Source organism: Thunnus thynnus, chromosome 13 (assembly GCF_963924715.1).
Source record: "Thunnus thynnus chromosome 13, fThuThy2.1, whole genome shotgun sequence".
In the NCBI taxonomy this organism is placed as follows: domain Eukaryota; kingdom Metazoa; phylum Chordata; class Actinopteri; order Scombriformes; family Scombridae; genus Thunnus; species Thunnus thynnus.
The window spans coordinates 22,764,122-22,775,907 of record NC_089529.1 but is presented as its reverse complement, the minus strand read 5'-3'; the positions used below and the strand labels follow the sequence as shown (position 1 = coordinate 22,775,907).

The 11,786-nt window shown below is 40.3% G+C and overlaps 1 protein-coding gene, 1 long non-coding RNA gene and 7 other non-coding genes across 9 annotated transcripts in view; 1 reads left to right on the top strand and 8 right to left on the bottom strand.

Moving 5' to 3' along the window:
- Positions 1-11,786, top strand: part of LOC137195964 (uncharacterized) — an 87,305-nt gene that overhangs the window by 5,104 nt on the left and 70,415 nt on the right. The gene's annotated exons all lie outside the window — the stretch shown is intronic.
- LOC137195039 (histone H4) lies at positions 496-892 on the bottom strand. Its single transcript, XM_067607113.1, has one exon. It carries the CDS (start codon positions 859-861, stop codon positions 550-552), a length of 312 nt encoding a protein of 103 aa, XP_067463214.1. The 5' UTR covers positions 862-892; the 3' UTR covers positions 496-549.
- On the bottom strand, positions 2,877-2,965 carry trnay-gua (transfer RNA tyrosine (anticodon GUA)). The gene is given in 2 exon segments: positions 2,877-2,912; positions 2,929-2,965. It is a non-coding gene; the product is annotated as a tRNA-Tyr (tRNA).
- On the bottom strand, positions 5,465-5,553 carry trnay-gua (transfer RNA tyrosine (anticodon GUA)). Its single transcript is given in 2 exon segments — positions 5,465-5,500; positions 5,517-5,553. It is a non-coding gene; the product is annotated as a tRNA-Tyr (tRNA).
- Positions 6,379-6,467, bottom strand: trnay-gua (transfer RNA tyrosine (anticodon GUA)). Its single transcript is given in 2 exon segments — positions 6,379-6,414; positions 6,431-6,467. It is a non-coding gene; the product is annotated as a tRNA-Tyr (tRNA).
- Positions 6,847-6,935, bottom strand: trnay-gua (transfer RNA tyrosine (anticodon GUA)). The gene is given in 2 exon segments: positions 6,847-6,882; positions 6,899-6,935. It is a non-coding gene; the product is annotated as a tRNA-Tyr (tRNA).
- Positions 7,327-7,415, bottom strand: trnay-gua (transfer RNA tyrosine (anticodon GUA)). The gene is given in 2 exon segments: positions 7,327-7,362; positions 7,379-7,415. It is a non-coding gene; the product is annotated as a tRNA-Tyr (tRNA).
- Positions 8,241-8,329, bottom strand: trnay-gua (transfer RNA tyrosine (anticodon GUA)). Its single transcript is given in 2 exon segments — positions 8,241-8,276; positions 8,293-8,329. It is a non-coding gene; the product is annotated as a tRNA-Tyr (tRNA).
- Positions 8,701-8,789, bottom strand: trnay-gua (transfer RNA tyrosine (anticodon GUA)). The gene is given in 2 exon segments: positions 8,701-8,736; positions 8,753-8,789. It is a non-coding gene; the product is annotated as a tRNA-Tyr (tRNA).

Sequence of the window (11,786 nt, the reverse complement as noted above, 5' to 3'; positions counted from 1 at the left end):
ACGACGACAAGTTAACGCATTTGATAAAGGGCTCGATGTGGGATCTTTGCCCCTCTCATTATGTAAGCATAAAGCCTGAATTAGAATAAGTTACAAATTAAATAAATATTAACCTGTAGAAAGCAAAGCAGCCTCCAGAAAATTAGTAATTTCAAATCAGAGGAATTGTATTAAGTGTGATGCTGTAACAACAAATACAGCTTCATGATGTGATCTCATTTTGACTGAACTGAAATGACTGAAAAAGCAAGTGTTTGAGCATTCAAACAGTCTGGCTATATTAGAATAATTACATTGTTATGAGTTAGAGTGAAGTGTTGTTGCTGTTGAACTGTTTAGAGAGAACCAAAACCTGGGATCCAGAAACCACAAGAGGGCCCTTGACAGGGCTTTCATAATGGAAATAGTATTTTTAAATAGCACAATTAGTTGTACATGACTCTTCACAATAAAGTTAACGTACTTAAGTTGTAACAGGACAGCTCTTAGAGGAGGTGGCGGCTCTTAAAAGAGCCTTTGTGTTCCGGTCTCAGTGGATCAGGATCAGGTTTAACCTCCGAAGCCGTACAGGGTGCGGCCCTGCCTCTTCAGTGCGTAAACCACGTCCATGGCGGTCACGGTCTTCCTCTTGGCGTGCTCGGTGTAGGTGACGGCATCACGGATCACGTTCTCCAGGAACACCTTCAGCACACCCCGGGTCTCCTCGTAGATCAGACCGGAGATACGCTTGACTCCACCGCGGCGAGCCAGACGGCGGATGGCGGGTTTGGTGATTCCCTGGATGTTATCACGGAGAACTTTACGGTGACGCTTGGCGCCTCCTTTACCGAGTCCTTTACCTCCCTTGCCTCTTCCGCTCATTTTTACTGATCTAGTCTCTGACGAGTTAAGAGTCGAGTATGAAGCATTTTAGCTGAGCTTCGCTAGTTAAAGCGTGTCTGCGGACGTAAGAGAAGACAGGTGGCGCGAACTTTGCTGGGCGACGCCGAACTCAGCAGCTCCGCCCACGTAGTGTTTCAAACTGCATTACAAAACGTTGAGCCTTAATATTGTTGTCCTTTTATGAAAGCGGACTACTCACATAAAACATGATAAAACCTGACAATCTGACTGACAGACTGACTCTTCATATCGGTCTGAATGTGATAGTTTAACAACCGATGCAGCGTTTATGAAGTTTTTATGAACTGGACTAGCTGACGTTAGCAGCTTTATTTCAGCTTTATTTCCAGATGATGCACCAGCTGATTTAAAATAGACATCATCTGAATAAAGCCGTCAGGAAACTCTATGCCTTCATCACAGCCCAGATCAAGGCCAATAATATAAAAACCTTTTGTGTCTTCAGGTTTGTGTAAGATTTCTGGTAAAATACAGACTGTCCCACATTACTTGCCCTTTAATTGCACACGTTTCTTCTTTATAATTTCATCTAATATCTCATTACATCTATTCATAATTATCTTATCTTACCATGTCTGGCTCTCCCTCTCCTCCTTCTCCACATTGAGAGATCTCCAACCCAGAGAGCATTTCTGGAGATGGCGGCAGAGACATTTTTAACAAAAACTATTTTCAATCTGGTACCAAACTGTATAGCTCCCAGCCCCCCCTCCCATATTCCTTGCCTTTTATATAATGGGTGCTTTTCTTTACGCTAACGTGTCTCCTCGATTCCCTCACTTGCGTCTCTTCCTCGCGTCTTAGCTCCTCCCAACGAGGATGAGAGAGAGCGATGTGAGGAAGGAGGAATTTAATTCACCAAACGAGACGTCCTCGCTTACTCCAGCGTCATCTTGCGGAGACGACAACTACTCATGACGCACATCGCCTCAACTGTTAAATATGTAGAAGTCAGCTCTCAATATGTAGAACTTATTAAGTTCATAAACAGTTTAAACTCTAAAGTTTAAACTCAAAATTCATTCATACAATCAATTAATACTTTACACTGTTACTTAATAATTTCTACATAGTGATAGCTGGAAGGAAAACACCTGATAACTGCTCCAATTTTATCATTTGATTATAGATCTATAGCAGCGTCTGTCTGTCACAGAATAAAACACAAATAGACATCCGTTAATTACTGAAAGAACAGAACTGACATAAGGGAGCAATAAAAACAGCTGTAGCCTGCAGAATATGAATATAAATAAAGAAAATATTGGTTATTTAGTTTGTGAAAGTCTGACGTGCTTTTCAGGCTCAGGGTGATTTTATAGGAGACATGCAGCTGTGCAGCGTCACATTTTTCTGAAGGAGCTGACACGTACTTAAACGGAGAAGAAGAAAGGAGAAGCCTCTTGGCTTATGAAGAAAAAGAAAGTTACAACAGTGTTTTTTGTGATTCATGACTGAGTAAGTTTTAATTTTATGAACAAATATGATTGACTGCTGTTTTGCTTTCATTCCTTCTCCACAGGTAGTTTTGCTGATCTGCTTTATTACAACAACAGCCCGCCTGTTTACTGTCCCGTCAGATCAGCTGACCAATCAATAAACACATCGAATCAAAAGGGTGTTGCCGTCCGGTAAAAAAAAACTTAGTTTAGATACACCTGCGGTTCCTTGCTCTAAGCTCTTCCTGGAGCCTCCTCTCCCCTCGCTCCTCACTCCTAGTCTCCTTCAGGTGCATTTAAAGGATTGTAAGATCCTCCATGATGGCGGAGTGAGATCGGTTTCCGGGTCATGGAGGAAAGAGGACACGAGGAAACACAGAATTAGCGTAATGAAAGGTCGAATGTTGAGGCCAACCACTTTATGTACCAGCAGGCGTGAAAAAGCTTTTCTTTGTTTGAACAAATCAAGAATGGCAAGCCAAAACGCTGAAAAGGATTGACATTTTTCTAATGATTTAGCACACAAATGAAATCTCCTTCGAGCCGGAGTTGAACCAGCGACCTAAGGATGACTACTATTTTCCACCTACAGTCCTCCGCTCTACCAACTGAGCTATCGAAGGGAGCACATCCTGAACCATCGTTCAGGTTTTGCATGCGAATAGAAACTGATGTGTGACCAAATTCATTTTGGGAAAACTTCACCATTATCAGTTGAACATGGAAAACAACCACCTGTATTACATTAAATGTGTCTTTAAAACAACAACACTTATTACAAACTCACTACTAATCATTGAAGAATCACTACATGTGGTTTGTAGTCAGCTGTCGACTCATTTTAAAAAAGACGGGACAGCCGCTCCACTCGACCCTGCGGCTGAATGCCGCACCGCCTGATTTGGTCTGAATATGGCCTTACTATCATGAATACTGATTATAAAATATTTGCCAAGATAGTCATGAACAGAATTATATATTAGATGACATTAAAGAAAATGAATAAACTTGTGCAATTAAGGGTCGGGTGATGTGGGATAATCTCTGCACTTTAAGAAAAATCTTACATAAACCTGAAGACACAAAAGGTTTTTATATTATTGGACTAGATCAAGAAAAAGCCTTAGACTACATTTCCAGATTATCTCTGGGCCGTGATGAATGCAAACGGCTTTCCTGAAGGCGTTAATCATATGGTAAGATGTCTATATTTTAAATCAAGTGTTCATGTCAATGTAAATGGTGTTTTAACTGAGTCTTTTGAAGTGGAGAGAGGTGTAAAGCAGGGCTGCCCTTTGAGCGCTGCTCTATATGTTCTAGCAATCAGCCCTTTAATTAAACAAATGAATGAAGATCGTTGTATTATGGGAACATTGGTAGGACATGCGCACAAGGTCACAGCTATCGCATATGCTGATGACATTAGACATGTCCGGTGGCTGATATCTGTGGGAAGACTTCCTGTTAGAGCTGTTGTGTCTTGGAGTTGTTATGTTACTAAAAAAATGATCATTTTCAATGATGATGAGACCCAACAGTATCTCTTAATGAACTGTTACAGAGCTCAGGAAGTCTGGGACAAACTGAAAGCTGTTGGTGTAAACTTTAATTTATGTTACAATTCTGTTATGTATTGTATTGTTGATGATAAATTGCCATCTAAGCATACTGAACTAATATAATTAATTATTTGGGTTGTATTTTCAAAATTGTGGAAAACCAGATGGTCATGATAATACAAGAGGCTGTGATCGACAGTGACACCGTAGTTAAACTGATACTGACTTCCAGAGGAGGAGAACTACGGACAAATCTTAGCACTTCCCCCTGGAACATACTGGACTTATGAACTGACAGCACTTTATATAAGAATACTGGAACTTTTCGCACTTTATTGATGTTTTTGCACTTTGGCACTGGTTGCACTTTATTGTTAATGTAAATTGTTGTTGTTCTTGTAAATCTTAATTATGTGAAATTCAATAAAGACCTTTAAAAAAAAAGGGAAAAAAGACAACTGTCTTACCCTATATGTTTGTTTAAGTGAACAACATTCATGACAAATGTACTACCGATCTACTTAAAGCCCTTGAACACCACTACACATGGTCAACATGAGCTCTCCTTGACTAGGTGCTACAACATAGTGCACCACCCGACGTTGAAGGGCTTATTTTAGTCCGAACAGATGAAGCAATGAACCCCACGTGCTGGAAACGTTTGCCTTGATATTCTTCCGATGTTAACAAGGAACAAACACTGTGGTGTATTTTCATTGAGAGTCATGGTGTGCTAACAGACAATATTAAACTATGCAGGGTGATTTTATAAACATCATAAGAAATAAGTGATAGTGTGTTGAATTCTTGCACTGTTTGCTCTCCTTTTCTGCTGGCATTAAAGAACACTGTGCTGCTTGGACCTTTGACTTCTGATTTTTGAAGAGTAGTTTTTTTGACCTCGTGTTTTTCCAACTGCAATCCATCAATTTGATATGAGGTCAACATGAACTCTCCTCGGCTAGGTGCTACAACATAGTGTACCACCCGACGTTGAAGGGTTTATTTCAGTCTGAACAGATGAAGCAATGAACTCCACATGGTGGAAACGCTTGCCTTGATTTTCTTCTGATGTTAACAAGGAACAAACACCTCCTTCCAGCCGGAGTTGAACCAGCGACCTAAGGATTACTGCCATTATCAACCTACAGTCCTCTGCTCTCTAAACTGAGCTATCCAGTATATCATGAACCATTGTTCAGGTTTTGCATGGGAACAAAAACTGATGTTTGATTGAATTCATTTTGGGAAAATTTCATCACTATGAATTGACCATGGAAAACAACCACCTGTATTACATTCAATGTGTCTTTAAAAGGACAATACTCATCACAAACTTACTACTAATCTAGTTAAAGTCATTGAAGAACCACTACACATTGTGAACACAACCCCCCCGGGCTAGGTGATATCAATTTCGACATAGAGGTTGGCCAGGTGTTTACCACCTGACGTCGAAGGGCTTTTTTCAGTCCCAGAAGATGAAGCAATGAACCCCATATGCCTGAAAACCATTGCCTTGAGTATTCTTCCAACACTAATAATTTACAAATGAAAAACACCTCCTTCGAGCCGGAGTTGAACCAGCAACCTAAGGATAACTGCTATTATCAACCTACAGTCCTCCGCTCTACCAACTGAGCTATCGAAGGGTGGGCCTCCTGTAACATCGTTCAGGTTTTGCATCAGAACACAAACTGGTGTTTGACCAAATTTTGTTAGGCAAAACTTCACCATTATGAGCTGAACATAGAAAACAGACAACTGTCTTAGCCTATATGTTTGATTAAATGAACAACATTCATGACAAATGTACTACTGATCTACTTAAAGCCCTTAAACAACCACTACACATGGTCAACATGAGCTCTCCTCGGCTAGGTGCAACAACATAGTGCACCACCCGACGTTGAAGGGCTTATTTTAGTCCGGACAGATGAAGCAATGAACTCCACGTGCTGGAAACGCTTGCCTTGATTTTCTTCTGATGTTAACAAGGAACAAACACCTCCTTCCAGCCGGAGTTGAACCAGCGACTTAAGGATTACTGCCGTTATTAACCTACAATCCTCTGCTCTCTGAACTGACCTATCCAGTATATCATGTACCTTTCTTCAGGTTTTGCATGGGTGCAGACATCGATGTCTAACCAACCTTTGTTTCGTAAGACCTCAACATTTGAATGCGTTAAACATGACAAACAGCCGTCCCTTTTTCACCCTACATGTTTGCTTGAAGCAAGAACGTTTATGAGGAACAAACTAACTATTTACTTAAACTCACCACCAAACCAGTAAAAATGTCTTCTTAGTTTGTCTAACTTCTATAAGGTCCAACATTGAGGCCAACCACTTAATGTACCACCAGGGGTGGAAGAGCTTTTCTGTGTGTGAACAAATCAAGAATGGCAAGCCACAATGCTGAAAAGGATTGACCACACATTTTTCCAATGATTTAATGCACATATGAAAAACATCTCCTTCGAGCCGGAGTTGAACCAGCGACCTAAGGATGACTAACGTTTTCCACCTACAGTCCTCCGCTCTACCAACTGAGCTATCAAAGGAAGCGCATCCTGAACCATTGTTCAGGTTTTGCATGGGAACAAAAACTGATGTTTGATTGAATTCATTTTGGGAAAATTTCATCACTATGAGTTGAACATAGAAAACAACTACCACATTAAATGTCTTTAAAACAACAACATTCATCACAAACCTACTACTAATCTAGTTAAAGTCACTGAAGAACCACTACACGTGGTGAACATGACCTCCCCTGAACTAAGTGATATCAATTTTGACATAGAAGTGGGTCAGGTGTTCATCACCTGACGTGGAAGGGCTTTTTTCAGTCGTAGAAGATGAGGCAATGAATCCCATGTGCCTGAAAACCATTGCTTTGAATATTCTTCCTACACTAACAATGTACAAATGAAAAACATCTCCTTCGAGCCGGAGTTGAACCAGCGACCTAAGGATAACTGCCATTATCAACCTACAGTCCTCCGCTCTACCAACTGAGCTATCAAAGGGAGGATCTCCTGTACCATCGTTCAGGTTTTTCATGGGAACACAAACTGGTGTTTGACCAAATTCTGTTTGGCAAAACTTCACCATTATGAGTTGAACATGGAAAACAACCACATGTATTAGCTACATTCAATGTGTCTTTAAAAGGAATATATTCATCACAAACTTACTTCTAATCTACTTAATGTCATTGAAGAACCACTACACATTGTGAACATGACCTCCCCTGGGCTAGGTGATATGAATTTCGACATTGAGGTTGGCCAGGTGTTCACCACCTGACGTGGAAGGGCTTTTTTCAGTCCCAGAAGATGAAGCAATGAACCCCATATGCCTGAAAACCATTGCCTTGAGTATTCTTCCAACACTAATAATTTACAAATGAAAAACACCTCCTTCGAGCCGGAGTTGAACCAGCGACCTAAGGATAACTACCATTATCAACCTACAGTCCTCCGCTCTACCAACTGAGCTATCGAAGGTTGGGCCTCCTGTAACATCGTTCAGGTTTTCCTTCAGAGCACAAAATGGTGTTTGACCAAATTTTGTTCAGCAAAACTTCACCATTATGAGCTGAACATGGAAAACAGACAACTGTCTTAGCCTATATGTTTGATTAAATGAACAACATTCATGACAAATGTATTACCAATCTACTTAAAGCCCTTGAACAACCACTACACACGGTCAACATGAGCTCTCCTTGGCTAGGTGCAACAACATAGTGCACCACCCAACATTGAAGGGCTTATTTTAGTCCTAACAGATGAAGCAATGAACTCCACGTGCTGGAAACGCTTGCCTTGATTTTCTTCTGATATTAACAAGGAACAAACACCTCCTTCGAGCCGGAGTTGAATTAGCAACCTAAGGATTACTGCCATTATCAACCTACAGTCCGCCGCTCTCTGAACTGACCTATCCAGTATAGCATGTAGCCTACCTTTCTTCAGGTTTTGCATGGGTGCAGACATTGATGGCTAACCAAACTTTGTTTAGTAAGACCTCAACATTTGAATGCGTTAAACATGACAAACAGCCGTCCCTTTTTCACCCTACATGTTTGCTTGAAGCAAGAACGTTTATGAGGAATAAACTAACTATTTACTTACACTCACCACCAAACCAGTAAAAATGTCCTCTTAGTTTGTCTAACTTCTATAAGGTCCAACATTGAGGCCAACCACTTTATGTACCACCAGGCGTGGAAGAGCTTTTCTGTGTGTGAACAAATCAAGAACTGCAAGCCACAATGCTGAAAAGGATTGACCACACATTTTTCCAAAGATGCACAAATGAAAAACATCTCCTTCGAGCCGGAGTTGAACCAGCGACCTAAGGATGACTAACGTTTTCCACCTACAGTCCTCCGCTCTACCAACTGAGCTATCGAAGGGAGCGCATCCTGAACCATTGTTCAGGTTTTGCATAGGAACAAAAACTGATGTTTGATTGAATTCATTTTGGGAAAATTTCATCACTATGAATTTAACATAGAAAACAACTACCACATTAAATATGTCAACATTCATCACAAACCTACTACTAATCTAGTTAAAGTCACTGCAGAACCACTACACGTGGTGAATATGACCTCCCCTGAACTAGGTGATATCAATTTTGACATAGAAGTGGGTCAGGTGCTGCATCACCTGACGTGGAAGGGCTTTTTTCAGTCGTAGAAAATGAGGCAATGAACCCCACGTGCCAGAAAACCATTGCCTTGAATATTCTTCCAACACTAACAATGTACAAATGAAAAACACCTCCTTCGAGCCGGAGTTGAACCAGCGACCTAAGGATAACTGCCTTTATTGACCTACAGTCCTCCGCTCTACCAACTGAGCTATCGAAGGTTGGGCCTCCTGTAACATCGTTCAGGTTTTGCATCAGAACACAAACTGGTGTTTGACCAAATTTTGTTCAGCTAAACTTCACCATTATATGCTTAACATGGAAAACAGACAACTGTCTTACCCTATATGTTTGTTTAAATGAACAACACTAGGTGCTTTAACATACTGCACCACCTGACGTGGAAGGGCTTATTTTAGTCCGAACAGATGACGCAACGAACCCCACATGCCTGACAATGCTTGCCTTAATATTCTTCCATTATTAACATGGCACAGTTGAAAAACTCCTAGCTGCCTATAGCAGCATTATGGCTAACTGCAAAGGGATATAGATCCAGGGTAGCACGGTAAAATACAAACTCTACATAGATAGAAAAGTTAGATAGTGACAATTGATTGGATGGTTGGTTGCTAGGGGTGCAGGAGTTTGAGATAGTTCTCCCCTATCGCAGTTTAGCTACTGAGATACAATGCGTGAAGACCTCAATTTCATGGGGTAAAAAGGATGGATTGGAGGAGAGATGCAAAGATGGATGTTTGGTTGCACTGGTACATTTTTAACAAAATCTTGTAATGTTATGCATATTGCATCATTTACGATTTTAATTGTTTTTTTTTCTGTGCAAAATCACTTCAGTGAACATACGACTGTGCTACAGAGTTATTAGGTGCATAGAGTGCACTGGAGATGCCTTGGTGGCTTTTTTTTTGCATTGCCTGCATTAACAGCTGTTGCAGCTGACAACCTCGCAAACTTTCTTCCGATGTTAATACTGCTGTCATTCTCCACAGGAACAATATGAACATCATAAAGTTTGCGAACTGCCGTAGTGTATAAAGAGAAAAAAAAGTCTCTTTACCTATACATGTTTTGAAGCCTCGAGTTTAGCGATTTGGCTGTCGCCATGTTTGATTTTTGGAGCCAGAAGTGACCATCGTATTGGACGAGTTGGTGGAGCTGACTATAGCGCTAGCTGCAAGCTCGGTTAGCACGGTGCATTTACAATCTATGGTTAACAGTGATAATGCAAATGCTAATTTCCACTTGCGAAAAACAGAGCTAAAACCATTAAAACAAAATGTACTCACCGGGGAAACTGAACAGCCCACTCCTTAGAGGTTCTTTTATCACAACCAAACACTGAACAAGACTTTTTAAGGCGACGAAATGTTACAATCAACTTCCATGAGCTGAAAACACTCTGGGTGTATCTCAAGTCTCTCATTTGAGTTTTCCTCGCTCTTCGCTGAACCGGAAGTTGTTCCTGGTGTGCCATTTTGACGGGCGTCCCAAGTCTCTTATTTTGCTCCGAGGAACAAGGAGCGAGGAAACACGAGAGCAGCCTTCACGGAAGTCTTTTACCGGCCGACACGCCCCCTTATTGGATATCAGTTATTGATTGGACGCTGCAGCTGATCAGACTGATTTGATACATCACTGCAGTTTCATACCGAAGTGGAGACAGATTATAGATTCAATTTAAATGTATCACTCCCAAGTTTTATGCTTTACTTGTTTTCTGATTCATCATATGGTTAAAATCTATTAATTGTCGACCTGATCAACAAAAGAACCATTAACAACTTTCTTCATGTATTAGAAAGATTTTTTTCATGATGTTATTTCCTCCATTAAAATGTTTCTTGCTGACAGGCAGACTCTTCCTGACTTTAACTTTATCCATAATAACAGTTAAATACATTTATATTTTACATCATTTATCGTCATTTCCATTCAGTCACGTGAGGCTGAAAACTCCTGAGTGTCGGGTTTGATATGAGTTACATCATTTCCATTTTCCCTGAAACGTTTAGCCAAATACATATTTTCCAGTGTTCAGAAGACACCCTGATCATGTTCTGGGTTATTGAATGATGAATTCGCTATCAGGGTTATCAAAAAATACAGATGGAAATGATCAATAAATAGTATAAACGCATTCTGCGAGTAGAAATGGTTTCTACAGCTGTTAAAGCCGACTGACAGCTGATCCAGCTGTGATCAGCTGTCGCCGTCATCAGAAACGGACGTCGCTTCACATGACGCTTCAGAGGAGAGGACGTCTCATGTCTCTTAAAACAAATTTCCTCGTTTCCTCTCTCCTCGCTTGGTTTCTTTGCGTCTCTCCTTGCATCCACGGTGGGAGGGACTAAGACGCAAGGAAAAGACGCAAGGGAAACGTGGATGCAATTTAAGAGACTTGGGATGCACCCAATGTTTCTAAACAAAGAAGTGCTCATTTTAGCCATGGAGTGGTTCAAATGTGTCATTTTACCAACAAAGTGAAATTCAAATTTATAGTACTGTTCTATTGTGACAACAAATTTATGTTCTCATCAAAAACAGAAAACATAGCACATGATTTACATGTGATATGTTGTGTATTTTCTTAGTATACAGAAATATATAAAGTAGCACAAAGCTTATGATGTGATACAGGTTCAGATCAGTGCTGAATACTAGAAAGACTGAACACTAAAAACACTCACAGATCTAAAAGTGTAGGTTCACATCAGAAAGTATTAATGCATGTATCAAATACATGACTTACACACTCTTATTTATGTGTACGATATACAAAATATAGTCTACAAAGCTGATATGTTAACACTAGGGGTGTTAACATGAACACAAAACTCATTGTTCGGATCGTATCGCGGATTTGAGTCACGGATCAGATCATTATTAGGATCAGTGAAAAAAAAGGGGGGAGACAAATAAATCTTTGTTTTCCATTTATTCTGTAACACACTTACAGCCAGAAACAGCAAGGAACTTTTGCCCATGGTCTTAAATTAAAACAACATTTAAGATGTCCAATGTTTAAATAAAATAAAATAAAATATATAAAATATTCAATGCTCAGTTATTGCAATATGAGGCATGAAACCTTCCTCTTTTGAACAGTGAATGAAACAGCCTCTGTCCCATCATCCAAACTCGATGATAACAAACATTCACCGCTAACATCAGTTAAAACACACAAAACAGCCACA

What these genes read in the sequence shown, in the direction of transcription:
- LOC137195039 (XM_067607113.1), bottom strand. Translation starts at nt 861, where the DNA reads ATGAGCGGAAGAGGCAAGGGAGGTAAAGGACTCGGTAAAGGAGGCGCC.